Source organism: Rhinopithecus roxellana, chromosome 11 (assembly GCF_007565055.1).
Source record: "Rhinopithecus roxellana isolate Shanxi Qingling chromosome 11, ASM756505v1, whole genome shotgun sequence".
NCBI lineage: Eukaryota > Metazoa > Chordata > Mammalia > Primates > Cercopithecidae > Rhinopithecus > Rhinopithecus roxellana.
In genome coordinates this window covers 81073308-81097288 of record NC_044559.1, presented here as the reverse complement: position 1 = coordinate 81097288, position 23981 = coordinate 81073308, and the positions used below count along the sequence as shown (strand labels likewise).

Genomic DNA, 23981 nt, shown 5'->3' with positions numbered 1-23981 from the left:
ATCTTTCCATTCTCCCTAAGTGGTGGGTCACAACAGCTGTTCACAGTCATCCTCTTCAACTCCAAATGAGAAACAAAAGCTCAGTCAGTGCTTGCATACTAAAGTATAATCAAAAAGAAAAAAAAAAAAAGGTAAGTAACCACTTACTTGCCCAACGGCAAGCTGATTTGTGGTAAAGCTGGAACTACAGAGAAAGAGGAAGCGTGGGAAGGGGAGGAACAGAAGGTGGTGCTGAAGGAAATCATACACTGGTTTATTCTCCAGCTCCTGTTTATCACCCTCACAGTCCTTCCCTGACCCCATTCTTCTTCGCTTACAATCCCGAATAACAAAAGCCAGGAAACAAAAAGTAGGTCAAAATAAATGCTCCAAGGAAAGTTTTCAGTTTTTTACTCCTTCTTCTGCATATAAAACAGAGGTGTAGGGGGAGTCTGCAATGCTTCTAATCTACCAAAGGAGTCCCTTAGCTAAGAACCATAATACATGGCAGGATTAAATGTATAACAGGTTTAAAGCGAGAGAGTACATGTACAGAACTGCCTCATGCATGAGAGGAAACATAAAAATAAGTACTACAGTAGGCATGAATGGGTTTAAGTATACTAATTTTTAAAAGTATACATTAAACCACAGGATCAGAAAAAAAGGGAAGAAAATCATAATCATCTTGATAGGTGCAAAAAAGTATTTAAATTCTAAAACAACGATTCATGTATTTTTTTAAAGTCAGCAAACTGGAATTACATTTCTTCATTTTAAAAAGAATATCACAGAAACTATGGTAATTATCATACTCAATAGTTTATATTACAAATAATGTAAACAATCTCACGCCCTCCTCTACCAACACGATGCCACTAACATTTCTTCTATTTCAACACTTTATTGGTAGTTCTAACCAGTCCAAATAAACCAAGAAAAAGAAACAAAACACGTAGAGATGAGAAAGAGGAAAAAAATTAACATGATTCTCAAGCAATATGATTATGTATATAGAAAATCCCAAGAATCTACTGATGACTTCCATTTCTGGGTAGGATATAGTAGCTCATGGCAAACAAATTCAACTTCAACAACTAGAAAAGGCCATGATAAATTACAAAAGTCACGTTTGCAAAGATGTTGGAAAGTTGTGCAAGCAACAGGATTGGATAAACTAGTCCCAGAAAGGCAAGCAACCTCTGAGGTGAGTTGATAATCATCATTCACTTTCTTCTCTGAAAATATTTGCTAATTCTGAGTGCAGATTGAAGATCATGCTTGCCCTAAGCAAAGGGACTCTACTGGATGAAGAGATATCATTGAGGCTTCAGTGGTGGCATGAAGTTGGTGTGACAGATTAAAGTCCCAAGAGGTCCCAAATTTGCAACTAACTTTACCAACAGAAGATTTTCTGAGATACTACTACATATTTACCAGAATGGCTAAGAAGAAAAGGAGGGCAAATACCAGGTGTTAAAGAAGTTAACAAACTCTCACACACTGCTATAGAAATGCAATTTGGTACGGGCACAACCATTTTCAAAAATTGGCACTATACACTAAAGCTCACATTACGACCTAACAACGCTAGTAACAGATAAATAACCCAAATAAATGCATTTATATGTTGATAGCAACACTATTCAAAATAACCCATACTAGAAATGATCAAATGACAATCAACAATGAAATGATAAATTGTACATTCACACAATGGAAAGTATACAGCAATAAAAAGGAATAATATAGAACAAAGCACAATATACATGAATCTCACTAATATAAGGTTGAGTGAAAGAGGCTAGACACAAAAGACTACTGTAACCTTCCATTTATACAAAGCAGAAGAGCAAGTAAAATCAAGCTATGCCTTCATTCCAGGATAGTCATTACCCTTGGGAGTGGGAGTAGTGATTGGATTTGAAAAGGAGAATGAAGGGGCTTTGGGGTTCCAGGTCATGTGCTGGTTATACAGGTATGTTCAGTTTGTAAAAATGCATTAAGTTGAACACTGACATCTTTCAATACAAAGTTCTTAAAAATAGAGCTTTTCAAAATATCATAAAACACAGCAAAATAAAAGGAAGTGGGAGATACATGAATTACTGATATTACAAATATCAACCACCAAAAATCATCCTGGAAACAGTACCACTTGAATACTGGAAAGTAGCTACCCATACCAAAGAGGTCCTAAACTAAGCTCACTAAGGAACAGTAGTACAATTAACATAATTAAACCTTCTCAGGTGTGTCTTGAGACAATTACTTCTGTTGATTGGCCACAAGAAATAGGAGGCCCATGTAAGTACAGCATCAGTCAACAAAGTTAACTCAGTATGCTAAATCTTTTAACTCAGGTCTTTACTTATTACATATTATTTGAACTAGCTTTTAGTAATTACTTTAGACTCTAGTTAAGATTTAAAAATAAAACTTGACACTCCCAGTAACTAATAAAGAGCTAAGTATAACATAGATAAAGCAAAATGATTAAACTTTGAATAAATTCTCCCCTCAACAACTTTCAATATTTATACCAAACAATTTCTAATTCAGGATTTGAATGAGACAAATTATTTTTAAAACAAAATTAAAAGAATACCATACAAAGTTAACATTTCTTCAAACTCAATTAATTTTACATATGGGTAACCTCTCATAGATGCTTCATGAACCCAGAACAGCAAGGGCAGCTTAAAGACACCTGTCTTCTTCTTTCTTCTTTCTTCTTCTTTCTTCTTTCTTTCTTCTTCTTTCTTCTTTCTTCTTTCTTTTCTTCTTTCTTCTTTCTTCTTCTTCTTCTTTTCTTCTCTTCTCTTCTCTTTCCTCCTCCTCCCCCCTCCTCCTCCTCCTCCTCCCTCCTCCTCCTCCTCCTCCTCCTCCTCCTCCTCCTCTTCTTCTTCTTCTTCTTTTTAAGATAGGGTCTCACTCTCCTCCTCCTCCTCCTCCTCCTCCTCCTCTTCTTCTTCTTCTTCTTTTTAAGATACGGTCTCACTCTCATCATCCAGGCTGGAGTGCAGTGCCACTATCAGGGCTCACGACTTCCTGGGCTCAGGTGATCCTCCCACCTCAGCCTCCTGGGTAGCTGGGACTACAGGCATGCGCCACCATGCCTGGCTAATTTTTTTTTTTTTTTTTTTTAAGTAGAGACAGGTTTTGCCATGTTTCCCAGGACTACTCGAACTCCTGGGCTCAAACAATCTTTCCACTTTGGCTTCCCAAGTGCTGGGATTATAGGCACAAGCCACCACGCCTGGCCTGGCTTCTAAAGATTAATTCAAATTAGTTACAGGTCGAAGAGTTATCAACCTGTAACTAATTCTCTCAAGACAGCCCTCTAAAAAAAGCAAACCATAAATATCCCTCATCAAAAATGGTTGGGATCAGAAGTGTTTCAGATTTTCCTGGATTTTAAAATATTTGCATTACATTTACCAATCGAGCATCTGCTTTGAGCATCATGTTGGTGCTCAAAAAATTTAGAATTCTGGAGGATTTCTGATTTTTCAGATTTGGAATGCTCAACCTGTATTCTGTACAGAGGGTTCAGTTCCACCTATATGTACATGCTGGTTCTGACAGAAGATAATCTGCCCAACTCAGAGAATGCAGCCTCAGGAAACTTGACCTGTACTTTGCCTTAGTATGATTCCTCACTGTCTGCACTGATCTACTGACCACTTGCAGCCCGTGTTCGGCAATTACATACCCTCACCTTTACCAAATGACCTCTCTGCTCCTGAGGTACTGGATACTACCGGACTATTCTGGTCAAACCAGATTGCCTGGCCTCATCTAGTGTGTTTTTGTTTTTAAAAACAGGTCTCCCTATGTTGCGCAGGCTGAAATTGAACACCCAGGCTCAAGCGATCCTCCCATCTCGGCCTCCCAAGTAGGACGGTGTGCTATCGTGCCCATTTTGGCCTCATCTAGTTTTGACAATCAAGAGTTAGATGAGGCCGGGTGCGATGGCTCATGCCTGCAATCCCAGCACTTTGGGAGGTCGAGGCAGGTGGATCACCTGATGTCGGGAGTTCAAGACCAGCCTGACCAACATGGAGAAGCCCATCTCTACTAAAAATACCAAAATTAGCCAGGCGTGGTGGTGGGCTCCTGTAATCCCAGCTACTCGGGAAGCTGAGGCAGAAGAATTGCTCGAACCCGGGAGGCAGAGGTTGCGGTGAACTGAGATCGCGCCACTGCCCTCTAGCCTGGGCAACAAGAGCAAAACTCCATCTCAAAAAAAAAAAAAAAAAAAAGTCAGATGAAATGTATACATGGCCCATTAAATTGACAGGGGTACCTATAGTTGCACCATACTCAGGCAACCTTCACAGGGTTTCTACTGTAAAATATGTTTATATAAACTTCACCAAGGTATAGTTCCTGGTACACAGCAGTCATCCACGAATGGTAACTTGATTATAAAATCATCATCATCATCATTATGGTCGTAGTGGGTGAGGTGCAAACAGACCACCTCCATAACCACCATGTTATTACCAGCATTCTTAACACATACTTATATGAATTCCAGATGTTATTTGTCATCTCTAGTGGTCAAAAACATTCATTAGGCAGGCTGATAATAGGATTATACTTTATAAGACTATTAGGAAAACAGGTAAATAATTATCCCTTTATAATTGCAATAGATGAGCCAGTGTTTATAGTGAGTAGTTCTCAATGGGTGACTATTCCCACTCACCAACCCCCACTGAGGACATCTGGCAATGACTAGAGGCATTTTTTATTGTCACAACTGAAGGTGCTAATGGCATATAGTGAGTGGAGGCCAGGGATGCCACTAAGCATCCTACACTGCACAGGATATCTCCCACAAGAATTATTTGGCCCACACCTGTAATCCCAGCACTTTGGGAGGCTGAGGCAGGCGGATCACCTGAGGCTAGGAGTTCGAAACCAGCCTAGCCAACATGCTGAAATACTGTCTCTACTAAAAATACAAAAATTAGCTGGGCATGGTGGCACAAATCTGTAATCCCAGCTATGCGGGAGGCTGAGGCACAAGAATCACTTGAATCTGGGAGGTGGATGTTGCAGTGAGCCAAGATTGTGCCACTGCACTCCAGTCTGGGCAACAGAGTGAGATTATGTCTTTAAAAAAAAGAAAAAGATTTTGGTACAAAATATCAATAGCGCTAAGGATGAAAGACCCTAATTTACAATTCTGATTTTATTACCCCCAAAATAATGGATGAAAATCACTGCAACCAATTCTATCCACTTAAACCCAGGAGACAGCCTCATTAAAGTACAAAAAGCTTCTATAATTAAACTCCCATCTATGTATCTATATATTTCTCAATCAATCAATCGAAATCTAAGCCACAAAAGATTTAAATGAAGAGAGAAAAAACTGATAACAAAAGAGAAAGAGAGAAGGAAACTTTACAGGAACCTTGTCCTAGAGTAAGGAATCTAGTGCACAAGTGAAGGGTTAAGCTTAGAAAGAAGCAAAACCAGTTATGTCAGAATAGATGCTTACTGAATACTCAGTATCTTGCAGCACATATACTTGTTTAGGGAATAAATATATTATATAATATATTATATATACACATAATATATTCAATGAGCCCCTTATATAGATCCTATTATCCCCATTCTTTACTGGATGGGGAAATTAAAGCTCAGAAAAGTTATTTGGTTGGAACCACATAGGTATAAAATAGAAGAGCTAGGATTCAAACCCAAGTCTTTAGACACAAAACCACCATGCTGTTAAACACTTCACCAAGTTAAAAGTATAGTTCAACACTTTGGGAGGCTGAGGCAGGCAGATCACCTGAGGTCAGGAGTTCAAGACCAGCCTGACCAACATGGAGAAACCCCGTCTCTACTAAACATACAAAATTAGCCAGGCACGGTGACACATGCCTATAATCCCAGCTACTCGGGAGGCTGAGGCAGGAGAATCGCTTGAACCTGGGAGGTGGAGGCTGTGGTAAGCTGAGATTGCACCACTGCACTCCAGCCTGGGCAACAAGAGCGAAGCTCTGTCTCAAAAAAAAAAAAAAAAAAAAAAAAAAAAAAAAAAAAAAAAAAAAAATTAAAAAAAAATTAAAAAAACAAAAAAACAAAACCATGAAAAAAAAGGAACTAGTTTGTTGGCTCACAACTGGGGCAATTTCCAAAATGATTTTTTAAATGGCTTCTCAGGTGAAAAATTCAAGCAGACAATGGAACAGAACCCACAGCCTAATTCTAGCACTTACATCCTCACTCAACTGCTAATCTAATGCGGTTTGGCCCGATGTTGCTGTCAATTTTAGGTTCCACTTTGTTTCTTTTACATATAGGATAATAACTGCTGAAAGTTTAGAAAGTTAGTAGCCTCGATTCTGACTCTTTCTTAACAGCAATGCTATTCTATTTCGTTATTTAGGTATAAACTTTGTATTTTATTTTTTCTTTTTGTGAGTACATAGCACGTGTATAGACATAGACTTTATGAAAAGTCACTGGCCGGGCGCGGTGGCTCATGCCTGCCAGCTCTTTGGGAGGATGAGGACGGCAGATCACAAGGTCATGAGATCGAGACCATCCTGGCTAACATGGTGAAACCCCGTCTCTACCAAAAATAAAAATAAAAATAAATTAGCCAGGCGTTGTGGCATGCGCCCGCAGTCCCAGTTACTCAGGAGGCTGAGGCAGGAGAATGGAGAGAACCCGGGAGGCGGAGGTTGCAGTGAGCTGAGATCGCACCACTGCACTCAAGCCTGGGCGACAGAGCAAGACTCCATCTCAAAAAAAAAAAAAGTCACCTCTGGCCGGGCACAGTGGCTCACGCCTGTAATCCCAGCACTTTGGGAGGCCGAGGCGGGCGGATCACGAAGTCAGGAGATTGAGACCGTCCTGGCTACCAAGGTGAAACCCTGTCTCTACTAAAAAAAAAAAAAAAAAAATACAAAAATTAGCCGGGCATGGTGGCGGGCGCCTGTAGTCCCAGCTACTCGGGAGGCTGAGGCAGGAGAATGGCGTGAACCCAGGAGGCGGAGCTTGCAGTGAGCCGAGATTGTGCCACTGTACTCCAGCCTGGGCAACAGAGCAAGACTCCATCTCAAAAAAAAAAAAAAAAAAAAAGAATGATCACCTATATTCTTTTCAACACCATTAAAATGGACTCATCCATAAAACTAACCAATTGATAAAGGCAATCCACAAGCATTCAAAACTATTAGGTAAAAAAGTGAACTCACTTTTTATTGCCACAGTAGGCAAAACTAAGCTCAGTGTTGGTAGACACAAGGAGAGCAACTGATGCTTATGTAGACAATTTAACCTAGTCTTCACGGACTAGGCTGTGTCAGCAGTACCACACCACCAAGCATTCAAGTAGAGGCTACTTTATGATACAAGTTTCAAACTATTTTTTAAAAAAGAAATATGCTTTCTTCCACTGAAATCTTACGGAAATCTAATTCATAAAATGAAATGATTAGTTTAAGAAGGGAAGAGGAAGTCATTGACACCCTCCCCCTATCCAAATGAACAAAACAAAACAAAAATTCCAGGCTCCATCAGTGTTGGTGATACTGACAAGGATTCCCAAAGCTCTGACAAGTATAGTTTAAAAATTAATGCAGAACCCCAATAAAAATACCAAAAAGCTACTTTATGGAGACATATTGATGTTAAAGTTTATACGGAAAAACAAACACACAAGAATAAATAGCAAGGAAAGGCCGGGCACAGTGCCTCACACCTGTAATCCCAGCACTTTGGGAGACTGAGATGGGTGAATCACCTGAGGTCAGGAGTTCGAGACCAGCCTGGCCAACATGGTGAAACCTTGTCTCTACTAAAAATACAAAAATTAGCTGGGTGCAGTGGCGGGCGCCTATAGTCCCAGCTACTTGGGAGGCTGAGGCAAAAGAATCACTTGAACCCTGGAGGCAGAGGTTGCCACAGCACTCCAGCCTGGGTGACAGAGCAAGACTCCGGCTCGGAAAACAAACAAAAAAGACAGACAGAACAATGGAAAAGACTAAAAAGTAGAGAATTAGACTGAAATACATATGGAAACTTAGCATTTAACAAAAGTGGCATTTCAATTCAGTGTAAGAGATGGACTTTAATAGTGTCTGGACAATTGAGTTGCCATCAGGAAAAAGACAAAATCAGTCCACATCTAACATCATTCACAAATATAAACTCCCAATAAACAAGAAAACAAAATGTAAAAAATGAAACTATGTAAGTGATATGGTTTGAATCTGTGTCCCCACCAAATTTCAAGCTGAATTGTAAACCCCAGTGCTGGAGGTGGGGCCTGATGGGAGGTGACTGGGGCAGAGTTCTCATGAATGGGTTAGCAGCATCCTCTTGGTGCTGTTCTTGTGATAGTGAGTGAGATCTGGTTGTTTAAAAGTGTGTAGCGGCCGGGCGCGGTGGCTCAAGCCTGTAATCCCAGCACTTTGGGAGGCCGAGACGGGCGGATCACGAGGTCAGGAGATCGAGACCATCCTGGCTAACATGGTGAAACCCCGTCTCTACTAAAAAATACAAAAAACTAGCCGGGCGAGGTGGCGGGCACCTGTAGTCCCAGCTACCTGGGAGGCTGAGGCAGGAGAATGGCGTAACCCGGGAGGCGGAGCTTGCAGTGAGCTGAGATCCGGCCACTGCACTCCAGCCCGGGCGACAGAGCGAGACTCCGTCTCAAAAAAAAAAAAAAAAAAAAAGTGTGTAGCACCTCCCTCCTCCTTGGTCCTGCTCCTGCCATGTAAGCAGTGCTTTCTTCCCCTTTGCCTTCCACTGTGACTGAAAGTTTCCTGAGGCCTCTCTAGAAACCGAGCAGATGCCAGCATGATGCTTCCGGTATGCCTGCAGAACTGTGAGCCAATTAAACCTCTTTTCTTTATAAATTATCCAGTCTCAGGTATTTCTTTACAGCAATGCGAGAACTGACCAATACAGTAAGTACTAGATAAAAGATAGTTGAATTCCTCTTATTCTTCTTTAACTTTGGTATAGAAAAAAAATCCAAAGGCATGGATAAAAAAACTAAATATAAGAGCTAAAATCATAAAACTCTTAGAAGAAAACACAGGGCAAAAGCTTCATGACATTGGATTGGGCAATGATTTCCTGTATATGACACCAAAAACACTGGCCTCATAGAATGAGTCTGGAGTTATTCCTTCCTCCTTTATTTTTTGGAATAATTTGAGCAGAATTGGTATTAGTTATTTAAAAAATCCCATCTCTACTAAAAATACAAAATTAGCTGGGCATGGTGGCACATGCCTGTAGTCTCAGCTACTTGGGATGCTGAGGCAGAGAACTGCTTGAACGTGGGAGGCGGAGGTTGCAGTGAGTCAAGATCACGCCACTGCACTCCAGCCTGGGTGATAGAGCGAGACTCCGTCTCAAAAAAAAAAAGAAAGAAAAATTAGCTGGGGCACGGTGGCAGGCGCCTATAATCGCAGCAACTCGGGAGGCTGAGGAATGAGAATTGCTTGAATTCAGGAGGCAGAGGTCGCAGTGAGCGCCACTGCACTCCAGCCTAGGCAACAGAGCAAGACTCCGTCTCAAAAAAAAAAAAAAAGCAAAGAAAGAAATGGTATTTGTTCTTTTCTCAAGACCCCATCCTCTCCAAAATCTCTTTTGCTAGAAGTTCGGACTATTTCACTTCTGATGTCATCTTCCACCTCTCTAACTCCCAACCTCTCCAACTATGTTTCCTTCTTATCCCTAAATGTAATCATTGTCAAGGCTGGCCCCTCCCCACCACATCTGAACATAGATTATTTTTCCTATATCCATCCATGTCTGTGTCTTCAACTCTATTCTCAGATTTAGGAAATCAGCTCAGGCCTTCTTACCAAGTTCTGGTCATATTTCAAATGCTTCCTGCAGATCTCCCCTTGGCTATCCAGTAATCACTTCAGACTCAATATCAGCAACTACCTTGTATATTATTCCTAAAAATATCTCCCTGTTTTAACATTCCCATCTCTACTAAAAATGCCATGCTACCTCTAGGAAGAAGATAATATAATGGTCAACCCCTCAGGTTCTTGAGTGAGCCCAGCTGAATTCATATCTCGCTAAGCCACTTATTAACTGTATATCCTTGAGCAAGTTAACCTCTTTGAGCTTCAATATCCTTATCTGAAAGAAAAAAAAAAAAAAAAACACCACCACCACCACTCTCCCACAGAATTCCTGTGGCCATTAAAGACAACGACATATGCAGCCAGGTGCAGTGGCTCACGGATGTAATCCCAGTACTTTGGGAGGCCAAGGTAGGTGGACTGCTTGAACCGAGGAGTTTGAGACCAGTCTGGGCAACATGACGAAACCCTGTCTCTACAAAAAAAAAAAAAAAAATCCCCCCAAAATTAGCCAGGTATGGTGGTATGTGCCGCGTTCCAGCTACTAGTCCCAGCTACTCGAGGAACATGGGAGTACTGAGGTGGCAGGAGAATCATCTGAGCCCAGAGAGGTCGAGGCTGCAGTGAGCCCTGATCACACCACTGCACTCCACCTAGGGGTGACAGAGTGAGAGTGACTGTTTCTCACACATACACATACACACACGCACGCACGACATATGCAAAGCTCCTAATAAAATGCATAAACTGGGGTTATTATAAGTGAAATAAGCCAGGCACAGAAAGACAGACATCACATGCTCTTACTTATTTGTGGGATCTAAAAATCAAAACAACTGAACTCATGGAGATAGAGAGAGTAGCAATGGTTACCAGAGGCTGGGAAGGGTAGTGGATGGTTGAGCGCAGGTGGGGATGGTTAATGGGTACCAAAGGGGAAAAAAAAAAAAAGACCTAGTATTTGATAGCACAACAGGGTGACTATAATCAATAATAGTTTAATTGCACATTTCAAAATAATTAAGCAAGTTTAATTGGATTGTTTGTAACAAAGAATAACTGCTTGAGGGGATGACTACCTTCCACCCAAAGAAGCATTAACATACAATAGGCATTCAATAAATATTAGCTACTAAATCTTTTATGGTTAACATTACCAGTGGCAGCAAGAGCATTACAGCTGAATCCACTCAGACCCCAGCACAGGTCAGATTTGTTCTAGACTCCCTATGGGAGCTGAGGGTAATAGCCAGCTCAAAAGTGCCTACAAGACTGTGCCCCACTGCCGTACCCAATCAACCTGTTCTCTTGGTATGCCTTTGGAAAACCTGCCACCTGCCAGGCAGGACAAACATCTCACGTAGCTGAACTTCCCAGAGCTGGGTCTCCCCCACGAGAGTTTTCCCTACCCTGGTGGCCCTTCCTAGACTCAAAGTCACTCCGGCTCAAGATCTCAGGCTTCTCTGACTCCCCCATCATCCCTATATCCAATCAATAACTAAACCCTGCTGAATCCTTCTTGCACGTCTTCTGCAGACACTCTTCTTTCCCTGTCATTTGTACTACCTTCTTTATCCCTCATCAGTCTCTGCCTGCATTTCAAACTGTGCTTACAAAAAACAGCCAGATTAATTATCCAAAAACACAGCTTTCATATGTCACTCTATTGCTCAAAAAGTATCTGAGGTTCTCTACATACAATAGGACAAAATTTCACTTTCCTTTGCTGATATTGTGAATTTCCCTACTTCTGCACCTTTGCTAATACCATTCCTTCTATCTAAAACATTTTCGCCTCTGGTTGTGGTGGCTTATGCCTATAATCACAGCACTTTGGGAGGCAGAGGCAGGAGGATTGCTTGAAGCCAAGAGTTAGAGACCAGCATGGACAACATAGCAATATCCTGCCTCTACAGAAATTTAAAAAATTAGCCAGGCAGGCCGGGCGCGGTGGCTCAAGCCTGTAATCCCAGCACTTTGGGAGGCCGAGATGGGCGGATCACGAGGTCAGGAGATCGAGACCATCCTGGCTAACATGGTGAAACCCCGTCTCTACTAAAAATACAAAAAACTAGCCGGGTGAGGTGGCGGACGCCTGTAGTCCCAGGTACTCCGGAGGCTGAGGCAGGAGAATGGTGGGAACCCGGGAGGCGGAGCTTGCAGTGAGCTGAGATCTGGCCACTGCACTCCAGCCTGGGCGACAGAGCAAGACTCCGTCTCAAAAAAAAAAAAAATTAGCCAGGCATGGTGGCACAAGTCTGTAGTCCTAGCTACTCAGGAGGCTGAGGTGAGAGGATCACTTGAGCTCAGGAGTTCAAGGCTGCAGTGAGCTTTGATCGTGCCACCGCATTCCAGCCTGGGTGACAGAGTGAGATCCTGTCTCCAAAAAACAAAATGTTTTCTCACCTCTCCTTCTTTGTTCATCCAAATTCAATATTTCCTTCAAAGACTCTTGCTCAAATCCTGCGTTCTCTGCCAAGCTCTCCCCAATCTTACTAGTAGCAGAGTGTTCTCAGCAGAGGGAAAACAGTGCAAATGATCTGAGGTAAGAGCAAGTCAAGCAAGGAGACCAGTGTGACTCATATTGTTGAGTAGGAAGTTTATTACTTAAACCTAAAATTTGAGGGAGAGGTTCTGGCTAGAGAAATACATTTGGAAGTTGTCAGAATATAGATTAGGCCTATCTTACAGAATGTTTGTGATGATCGATATGATACCGGGGCATATTTGCATGACTGCCATTCAGCAGTGAACTCATACATCTTTATGAATGATGTTAAATGAATGTTAAATGAAAAAAAGTAACTCAGAGAAGAAAAGTTTGTAGTAAAGGTCAAAAGCAATAAAACTAAACAATATACTACTTAAGAAGTATTAAATGTGATAAAGCTATAAAGAAAACTAAGGAAATTGTTATCCAAATATAGAACAGTACAGCCAAGTGCAGTGGCCCACGCCTGTAATCCCAGCACTTTGGGAGGCTGAGGTGGGTGGATTACCTGAGGTCAGGGGTTTAAGACCAGCCTGGGCAACGTGGTGAAACCCCATCTCTACTAAAAACACAAAAATTAGCCAGGCATGGTGGTATGCGCCTATAGTCTCAGCTACTTGGGAGGCTGAGGCAGGAGAATCACTTGAAGCTGGGAGACAGAGGTTGCAGTTAGCTGAGATCGCGCCACTATACTCCAGCCTGGGCAACAAGGCCAGACTCTTTCTCAAAATATAATAATAATACCTCTACAGGGGAGGAATAGAGTTACAACTGGGCAGGTGAGCACAGACAGGTTCAAAGTTGCTGGAAATGTTCTATTTCCTAAAGTAGATAGTACACAAGTGTTTGTTTTTGCTTCTTTGTCCTATATACTCTGGCTTGTACAATATTAAATAAGAGAGTACAAAAACAAGAAGCAATACATAAACCTCAAATAGATGTTTCACAATGTTTTTAATAATTATTAAATCGAGAAAAAGGAAGAGTAATTGTGTGACCTGTATAACAAGGCCTAAAAAGAAGAAAGGATTTAGTCATATAAAGAAAAGAGAGAAAGGGCATCTCGGAATTGGGAACGAATAGGTCATGTAAAAGGAGACAGCAAATTGGTAAATCTGACTGGAGAAGAGTTAGGCTGAAAAGTTGGGCTAAGGCCAGCCAACAGAACGCTTACATTCTGGGTCAAGAAGTTTGAACTTGATCTTGAAATAGCGCAGAACCACTGGTGATATTTAGGCGAGACAACAGCTTGGGAAAAGTGATTTATTAATCTGACAGTGATGATAAGAATCAACTAGTAGGGAGACAGAAGGCTGGAAAAGTCAGTTCTAAAACCTGTTCAGGTGAGATCATCTCACTGATGTAAGATGTTACTGAAGATGATCACGGCCGGGCGCGGTGGCTCAAGCCTGTAATCCCAGCACTTTGGGAGGCCGAGACGGGCGGATCACAAGGTCAGGAGATCGAGACCATCCTGGCTAACACGGTGAAACCCCGTCTCTACTAAAAATACAAAAAAAGAAACTAGCCGGGCGAGGTGGCGGCGCCTGTAGTCCCAGCTACTTGGGAGGCTGAGGCAGGAGAATGGCGTGAACCCGGGAGGCGGAGCTTGCAGTGAGCTGAGATCCGGCCACTGCACTCCAGCCTGGGTGACAGAGCGAGACTCCGTCTCAAAAAAAAAAAAAAAAAAAAGATGATCACGTCCTGAACTAGGATGGTGTTGAGGGTCAAGATCACTCCAAGAAACTCTAGGAGTCTTTAAGATGAAAGACTCAGGAGGATTGGGTCTTGGGAATAGGCAATGAGGGAAAAAGATTCAAAGATTTTCAAGCTAAACTGAAAAAAATGGCAATACCAACATAGCAAAACTAAGGATTCTGCAGAGAAAAACTGTTTTGAAAAAAGACCATTAATCAAGTAAGTTATGCAATAAATATGTACTGAGTACCTACTATGTGTCAGGCAAAGTGTGATGCCTTCCCTTCAGAAAGCAGCTCGTGAGTCCTACTTTATTTTTTTTTTATTATTATTATTTTTTTTTTGAGACGGAGTCTGGCTCTGTGGCCCAGGCTGGAGTGCAGTGGCCGGATCTCAGCTCACTGCAAGCTCCGCCTCCCGGGTTTACGCCATTCTCCTGCCTCAGCCTCCCTAGTAGCTGGGACTACAGGCGCCCGCCACCTCGCCCGGCTAGTTTTTTGTATTTTTTAATAGAGACGGGGTTTCACCGTGTTAGCCAGGATGGTCTTGATCTCCTGACCTCCTGATCCGCCCGTCTCGGCCTCCCAAAGTGCTGGGATTACAGGCTTGAGCCACCGCGCCCGGCCGTGAGTCCTACTTTAAAAAGTTATGTTGCCGGGCGCGGTGGCTCACGCCTGTAATCCCAGCACTTTGGGAGGCCGAGGCGAGTGGATCACAAGGTCAGGAGATCGAAACCATCCTGGCTAACACCGTGAAACCCCGTTTCTACTAAAAACACACACAAAAAATTAGCTGGATGTGGTGGCGGGCGCCTGTAGTCCCAGCTACTCAGGAGGCTGAGGCAGGAGAATGGCGTGAACCTGGGAGGCAGAGCTTGCAGTGAGCCGAGATCATGCCACTGCACTCCAGCCTGGGCAACAGAGCGGAGACTCTGTCTCAAAAAATAAATAAATAAATAAAATAAAATAATAAAAAATAAAAAAAGTTGGCCGGGCGCGGTGGCTCAAGCCTGTAATCCCAGCACTTTGGGAGGCCGAGACGGGTGGATCACGAGGTCAGGAGATCGAGACCATCCTGGCGAACCCGGTGAAACCCCGTCGCTACTAAAAAATACAAAAAACTAGCCGGGCGAGGTGGCGGGCGCCTGTAGTCCCAGCTACTCGGGAGGCTGAGGCAGGAGAATGGCGTGAACCCGGGAGGCGGAGCTTGCAGTGAGCTGAGATCCGGCCACTGCACTCCAGCCTGGGTGACAGAGCGAGACTCCGTCTCAAAAAAAATAAATAAATAAAAATAAATACAAAAATAAAAAAAGTTACGCCGAGCACAGTGGCTCATGCCTATAATCCCAGCACTTTGGAAGGCCAAGGCGGGTGGATCACCTGAGGTCAGGAGTTCGAGACCAGCCTGGCCATCATGGTGAAATCCCGTCTCTACTAAAAATACAAAAATTAGTTGTGTGTGGTGGCGCCCACCTGTAATCCCAGCTACTCTGGAGGCTGAGGCAGGAGAATAACTTGAACCCAGGAGGTGGAAGTTGCAGTGAGCCAAGTTCCTGTCACTCTCCAACCTGAGCGACAGAACGAGACTCAGTCTCTAAAAAACAACAAAAAAAAAGTTACACCTTTAATAGGCAAAAAGAAACAAAACAGTTCTTTAAGAAGAATAAAATAATTTTGTGAGTCCCACTTTTTAAAAAAGTAATCTGCATGGTGATAAAAAAAAATACTAAGTTGTTTTTCAAAATTAATTGAAAGAAACAAAACATAAGAGTGGAGGTGTCTAATAAAGGGTCAGAGGTAAAGCAGTTTACTGTTTATTACTGAAAGCTCCTTGAGGACAAGATTTATGGCTATCTTTGCATTTACACAGTACTGGACACGGTGTGTGATCACTACAGAGTAGACATTCAAATAATGTCTAAACAGAACAATGAGGACAGACTGAAGACCAGCCAACTGAGAAGGCTCCAAAACCTAACGTATCTATAGAGAATCTACCCCTGTGGAAGGAAAGTGCTCTAGCCTTGTCATCCTGGCTAAAAGGTAGCCTGATCCTCTGGGTACATGTTTAGGAGATATAAAATACCAACAGAAAAATAGAAAGGATACTAATGTTTATGAAACATATACTGGGCCTGGCACAGTGGCTCATGCCTATAACCCCAGCACTTTGGGAGGCGGGGGGATTGCTTCAGCCCAGGAGTTTGAGACCACCCTGGGCAACACCGTGAAACCGCAACTCTACCAAAAACAGAAAAATTAGTTGTGGGATGGGGGGTGTGAGCCTGCAGTCCCAGCTACTCAGGAGGCTGAGGTGGGAGGATCGCTTGAGCGCAAGAGGTAAAGGCTGCAGTGAGCTGAGATCACACCACTGCACTCCAACCTGAGCAACAGAGTGAAACCCTGTGTCGAACTTAAAAGAAAACATACTGAACTTTTCCTCCCCTATCCTGGGAAGACTGTCCCCAACCTAACTTTTTTTTTTTTTTTTTAAGACAGAGTCTCGCTCAATCACCCAGGCTGGAGTGCAGTGACACGATCTCAGCTCACTGCAACCTCCAACTCCTGGGTTCAAGTGATTCTCCTGCCTCAGCCTCACGAGTAGCTGGGATTACAAGTGCCCACCACCACGCCCAGCTAATTTTTTTGTAGAGATGGGGTTTCACCATGTTGCCCAGGATGGTCTTGAACTCCCGACCTCAAGTGATCCGCCCACCTCGGCCTCCCAAAGTTCTGGGATTACAGGCATGAGCCACCCCACCTGGCCTCAACCCTAACTTTCAAGACAGGCAGGATGTGTGGATTAGGTTAAAGAAACTCAGGATACCCTGTCCTTTTACACTACTAAAAGGCATTTTTCTGATTAAAAGTAGTTTAAAAGCTTGAATGTTGATAGTCCCAATTGACATACCACTGTTTCCTAAGCCTACGGAACAGGGAAATGCAAAGTAGGGCTGCCTGCAAAGTGAGATGACTGATGCCCAGGTGGCTCAAGTTGTTGCCAGGGAAATGGGCTACTATCTCCAGGTGCCCCAACAGTTCAGATCATTCCACGCAGTCCCAAGTTATAAAATATGGCTGAACACAGAACAAGGAGGTTACTTTGTAAATGGGTTGATTTTAAATAAATGCTTTAAGACCATCTCTGTCTCAAGAGGTTAGACTAGAAAATGAATGCCCAAATACCAGCAGAGGCAGTACTTGTGTTTGCAAGTACATAACAGTCAAGAGCTCAGGCTCCGATGCCAGATAGACATGGGTTAAATTCCAGCTCTTTCAGCAAATAGCTGTGTGGCTATCTCAGTTAAGACATTCTTCCTACTATGTACAGTAGGGCTGACTGCATTCCTTAAGGTGTGAATATGTGGTAGCTTCAGACGTTAGGGCTTTCCTTCCTAAAACTATGCCCTAATCCTTTTGGTTGGACCTGTATTTTCCTTAAAAGCCTCACTCACTCATTTTAGGGTAGAGCTTTCCAGCTGGCTCATCTCATTCATTATGCTTTGAATCTCTCAAATTTCCATCTTTGAGAAAAACATATCTTGAAACTCTGGATGGTCGACTGGACTTAATAACTACAGAGAAAATGTAATTTTCACTAGAACATACAAACCACTTAGTTATATAAAACTTAAAATTGGTGCTTTCTTTAAAAATCACAAATGCTATATGCTGGAGACAGTATGAAGCTAAGCCTAGCCTATCAGTAATGAATTTAGAACAAAAGTGGACTGATCCAAAAGAGGACAAAAGGAGGCATCCTGCCTGTGCTTACCACCTGATTATCTAAGCTCAGGGGTCTTTTGCACATTATAGGAGATTTTGTGATGTAATGGAAAACAGAGGAGAACAAGTTCCATAGAGTCTTCATTTGTATTAGCTTTTCTCAGTGCCCCACTGCTACTGTCCTAACACAGGCAGTAAAGACCAAGTTCCAACAGGTTTCTCTGCCTCGACTCTCTCTACTCCCTGACATCTTGCACACAGCCACCAAACTACTTTCCTAAACTCCCAGTTCCATCAGATAACTTCCCAGCTCAAAAACTTAATGTCTCCCTACCTACTACGCACTGGGAAAATCCCAACTAGAATTCAAGACCCAGGCCAGCATTACCCTACCGTTATAATACAGGACTTGGGTCCTCCTAATTCCCCCAGGGAAATTCTCTAAAGCTTCAACCAGACTAATCGGCTCACCGTTCCCCCAACACAAACTGTCCGCATATCTAGGCTGGATTACGCCCACGCCAGCCCTCACTCCAACCTTTCTGCCATTCCTTCCAAAGCCAGCCTACCCCCCCTTTTCTATCTCTACCTCCATACACTACCCATACTACTCATCTTCTGACCCTCATCAACACACCCTTTTAGCTATCTCAATTCCCGTGGCATCCCAATCCGCTCAAGTCAAATCAAAGTTCCTTGGAAGGCAGACACATACTTTACATAGAGGGTCCATCACAGTGCCCTGCACTTAGTAGGTGCTGGCTATTACTGATTAAAACCAGGAGGGGTTCAAATAATGTTTCTAGGGAGGGCAAGATAATACTGCCTATCCTCTTCCATTCGTAGTAAAAAATATTCAACGTTCACTACAAGCCTGAAAAAGCCTAGCGTACGCAGATCAACGGTGAAGTGGAGAGCACGCCACTGGATGGCAAAAAACCTGTGTCCTAATCCTGATTTTGCCACAATCTCGGCAATTGTTGGGAAATCAAGCCATCTCTCGGAGCCCCGGTTGTCTTCGAATAAAACAAGGGAGCTGCTGTAGAGGATCCCGAGGTATCTTTCGGCTCCTAAATGTCCCCTGATAGGAAACCCCACACTCGTCTTCTCACTAAGGCGAGAGGCTGACAAACTTTTTTTTCCCAGCGCGGGCATTCCACACGGCCCTGGAAACTCAGTGCCCGGAGGAAAGGGCAGGGCTGAGGGCAAGGTAAGAAGCGGTCCCCCAAAAGTCGCCGGATTCCTTTACCCCACGGCTCGAGTCCGCCTCAGGTTCCCGGCCCCCTCACAGACGGACTCCGGCAGAGTGACGCGGCGCGGCTCCCGGGTGCAGGCCGGGTGACTCTGTCCGCCCCCGCGCCCCCCACACTACTGGCACACGCCCCGTGGCCCCGGGTAACTGCCCCGGTCCCTCACCAGCCCGAGGAACGTCCCCGACTCTGGACCAGGCCTCTGGCTCCCGCCTGGCGAGCCGCTCTTCCGGCCCTTGGGGCAGCCTCAGCGCGGCAGTCCGGGCCCCAGGCCGGCGGGACGGGCAGCGTGAGGGGCAGCGGCGGCGGCTTTAAGTGCTGATTCACCACTTTGCAACCCGAGCGCCAAACCACCGTGACCCACGGGGCCCGAGGGCCCGGGCGCTCCATTCCGCTTACCCACACAGGCGCTCCGGGGGCGGCAGGCGGGCGCCGAGGACTGAGCGGAAGGTGCTGGGCAGCGCGGGGTGCAGAAGCCACGCTAGCCGGTACCGCATTAGCCAGCGCAGTCGCCGGGATCACCGCGAACGCTTCCTGCTTGCGCTTCGTGCCGGCCCTGCGCACTGCGCATGCTCTAGCCGCCGCGCCGCGCGGTCTCCCGGGAGCTGCGGGCAGGCAGCCGCTCCGGGTTTTGCCTGGAGCCGGATGGGGCGACGACGCTAGCGAGGACGGTGGGGACGGCGGGCAGCCGAGGCCTGAGGTGGCGGGTTGGTGGGACGGGGGTTTGGCCGGGGCGCTTTAGGAGCCAGCACCCAGACTTTCCCAGGCGGGGAGGGTCCCAGCTAGGTCCCATTGGCCGCACTTGTGAGGGTGGCGACGTGTCTGGCTGTGAGGGAGCAAGGGGCGGTTCATGAAAACAGTGAGGGCACACGGGGACATGTTTTCTGAGGCACCCCCACTGACTAGCGTGCCGGACCCTGCAGGTGTCGGAACTAGGTTCCTGGTCTCGGCGGCTTCACAGAAAATGAATCCGCGGCGGGCGCCCGGGCAGCGGGCTCCCTCTAGAGCGCGGTGGGGACGTGGACTGGGAAGGCATAGATGCGCTGGAGACCAGGCTGGAGTGCGGCGTGGGGGAAATTCAGACGCAGGGGTCCGCAGTAGAGAGGTCAGGACCCAGGGGGACGTTTCCATCCTTGGGGAAGCTAGCAGCTCTCTTAAGAGGAAGGTGCGGGTGGGACGGGCGCCACAGCAAAAGAAGGCTTCAGATCCAGAGTAGAAACTACTACTCTTGTTAGTACTCCGTACTAGGAATACTACTAGTGTCAGTCGGCTTCAGTCGTTACTTTTTAAACAAAGAATTTTCTCCCCAGTGGGAGAGAATACTTTGCACCCACGAACAGCCTAATAGTTGTTATGGATCTAACTTTCCATGATACCTTATGGGAGTCTTTAAGGAAGAATGCGATTATGGATGGTAACTTCCCAGCTTAAGTATTTTTAGGTTTCTGATTGGTAGACCAAAGACTGCAACCAAAGCAGTGTCCTTAGTCCAAGTATTGCTTTAAATGGGATTTCAGTAGGAAGATTCCTTAATCCAGTTGATGCTTTATCGAAGGCATACCCACGGTCTTTTTAACAATGCAGTTTCACCTAAAGGCAAACCTTTGGATGAAAACAGGTAAAAAATTATGGCAAGCCTCCTAGTGGGGTTTGCAAGTGCATGGTTTTAAGAACCTTTAAATTACCAGTCCCAATGCAGAGTAGTCAATCACCTTGAAACAGCTCCTCTGAGAGTGTTAATGCAGACTTTCTGAATACATTTATGCTCCATTAATGGAATCTATCAATGGACTGGGTAAAGGGTAGATTCAGACTTGGAGGGCTTGAAACATACACAATTTGGGGGACCTCTTTGAGACATAAAATACAAATTATAAATACAGAATTAGCAATCAAAAGATTAGAGAGAATACATCACAACAAATACTGGAGACTTGGAGATGAGTACCCTTTTTTTTCCTGAGATCCTTTAGGCTATTTATTAGAAATGTTTACATAAAAATGCTTCCAGATGGCCAGGCGTGGTGGCTCATGCCTGTAATCCCAGCACTTTGGGAAGCCAAACTGGGTGGATCACGAGGTCAGGAGTTCCAGACCAGCCTGACCAACATGGTGAAACCCCGTCTCTACTAAAAATACAAAAATTAGCTGGGCATGGTGGCACGCGCCTGTAATCCCAGCTACTCAGGAGGCTGAGGCAGGAGAATCACTTGAACCCGGGAGGCGGAGGTTGCAGTGAGCTGAGATCAAGTCACCGCACTCCAGCCTGGGCAACAAAATGAGACTCTATGTCTCAAAAAAAAAAAAAAAAAAAAGCTTCCAGACAACAACTGGCTTTCCCTCTACAAATCCCAGTTTGGAGCCTGTGCAAGTGAGCAGCCCTGAAGTTTAAACTTCATTAGCTTCATGATAAATTTCCCTCTGGTTGGAGTGGATGTCCTGGATAAGAAAGAATAATATTAATATAGTCTCATAACTATCGTCTCAATAAAGAGGAGGTGGATGGAAAGAAAAGTAACAATTTTGAGGGTCTACTCTATGTCTGGCATTGTACATTGATCCTTCATTAGTCATCATGACCACCCTCTGTAATGGATATTTCCCCACCTACCAGAGATGAGGAAGCTGTGGCAGAGAGAGGTTAAGTAACTTGCCAACAATTGGACAAAAAGAGTGGAGTTGTAATTTGAACACGGGACTGTCTGATTCCGAAACCTGTGATTCGCTCATCTCATTTATGACTTGACAAATGTTTGTTGAATTCCTTACAGATACCAGGTACTGTAAAGGTGCTGGGGATACAGCAGTGGACAAAAGAGACAAAAGTTTCTGTCTTGATGGAGCTTACCTTCTAGCTGTGTGGGAAAAACAGATAATAATCAAGTAAGTGAGTGATATGAAGGAACAGGTGGTCAGGAAAGGCCTCTCTGAGGAAGTGACATTCAAGCAGACCCCAGAATGATGAGAAAAAGTAGGAAATGTGAAGATCTGGGGTATAATCTTTCCCACTCTCACTCAAACAAGTATAAGGTGTAAATCACCTAAACAACTTTCTTTTCTTTTCTTTTTTTTAGATGGAGTCTCGCTCTGTCGCCAGGCTGGAGTGCAGTGGTGCGATCTCGGCTCACTGCAACTTCCATCTCCCGGATTCAAGCGATTCTGCTGCCTCAGCCTCCAGAGTAGTGGGGACTACTGGCGCGTGCCACCATGCCCAGCTAATTTTTGTATTTTTAGTAGAGACGGGATTTCATCATGCTGGCCAGGATGGTCTCGATCTCTTGACCTCATGATCCCCCTGCCTCGACCTCCCAAAGTGCTGGGATTATAGGCGTGAGCCACCATGCCCGGCCTACAACTTTTTTAGAGGCATAAAAAGTAATGTGCTGAAGTCATTCTTTGCCTTAGGAAAACTAGACACATATTCAAATATAAGTACTCTGATATACTGGAAGCCAAATATTAGTGTTCATCTGTGCTGTAGGTTCCTTCCATTAGTCCAGATAGAATAGAGTTCACCATAGAGCTGAGTCAGGAGTTCCTAATGAATTGAAAGAAAAAAAACTTAAAAAGGAAGCCCAGTGGTGACAGATTGACATTTATTTCCTAATTGGTAATGTTCAGAAAAATAATATTTTTTGTCCCCCTGGATGTTTTAGCAGAGGAAAGAAAAAGAATTTTTTTTTTTTTTTTTGAGACGAAATTTCGCTCTTGTCACCCAGGCTGGAGTGCAATGGCATGATCTTGGCTCACTGCAACCTCTGCCTCCCGGGTTCAAGCGATTCTCCTGCCTCAGCCTCCCAGGTAGCTGGGATTACAGGCATGCACCACCACGCCCAGCTAATTTTTATATGTTTAGTAGAGATGGGGTTTCTCCATGTTGGTCAGGCTGGTCTCCAACTCCTGACCTCAGATGATTTGCCTGTCTCGGCCTTCCAACGTGCTGGGATTACAGGCGTGAGCCACCGCGCCTGGCCAATAATTTTTTTTTTTTTTTTTTTTTTTTAATAGGCCGGGTACAGTGGCTCACACCTGTAATCCCAGCTCTCTGGGAGGCTGAGGCAGGTGAATCACTTGAGGTCAGGAGTTTGAGACCAGCCTAGCCAACATGGTGAAATCCTGTCTCTACAAAAAAATTTAAAAATTAGCTGGGCATGACAGTGTGCACCTGTAGTCCCAGCTACTCAGGAGGCTGAGGCACAAGAATCGCTTGAACCTGGGAGGCAGAGGTTGCAGTGAGCTGAGATCGTGCTGCTGCACTCCAGCCTAGGTAACAGAGTGAGACCCTGTCTCAAAAATAAAACTTAAAAATGTCTTTTGAGGCTGGGCATGGTGGCTCACGCCTGTAATCCCAGCACTTTGGGAGGCCAAGGCAGGCAGATCACCTGAGGTTGGGAGTTCGAGACCAGTCTGACCAATATGGAGAAAACCCATCTCTACTAAGAATACAAAATTAACTGGGCATGGTGGCACATACCTGTAATCCCAGCTATTCGCAAGGCTGAGGCAGGAGAATTGTTTGAACCCAGGAGGCAGAGGTTGCGGTGAGCCGAGATCAAGCCATTGCACTCCAGCCTGGGCGACAAAAGTGAAACTCCATCTCAAAAAAAAAAAAAAAAATGTTTTTTGAACTAATCTAGCCTATTGTTATATATTCAAAATCAAAATCTGAATTCTGAATCCATCAATTCAAAGTTTTGTACAAATAGCTAAAGAGAAAGCATACCTAGGTAGTTAATAACAAAGGGAAGTTTAAAGTTAGGGCTAACGCGGTGGCTAATGCCTGTAATCTCAACAATTTGGGAGGTAGAGGTGAGAGGATGCTTGAGCCCAGGAGTTCAAGACCAGCTTTGGCAACATAGTCAGGCCTTGTCGATATAAAAAAAATAAAAATAGGCCGGGCGCGGTGGCTCAAGCCTGTAATCCCAGCACTTTGGGAGGCCGAGACGGGCGGATCATGAGGTCAGGAGATCGA

General features: G+C 44.4%; 1 protein-coding gene across 3 annotated transcripts in view; it reads right to left on the bottom strand.

Moving 5' to 3' along the window:
• IDE (insulin degrading enzyme) overlaps positions 1-19582 on the bottom strand; it is a 112329-nt gene extending 92747 nt beyond the window's left edge. For 2 of the 3 annotated variants that reach the window (XM_010381319.2, XM_010381320.2), the window contains exon 1: positions 19409-19582. In XM_010381319.2, the coding sequence (XP_010379621.1) occupies positions 19409-19506 (98 nt within the window). In that variant the 5' untranslated portion in view covers positions 19507-19582. The remainder of the gene's footprint in view (positions 1-19408) is intronic. The other variant, XM_010381323.2, reaches the window with a different exon arrangement.
• Between the last annotated feature and the right edge of the window lie 4399 nt (positions 19583-23981).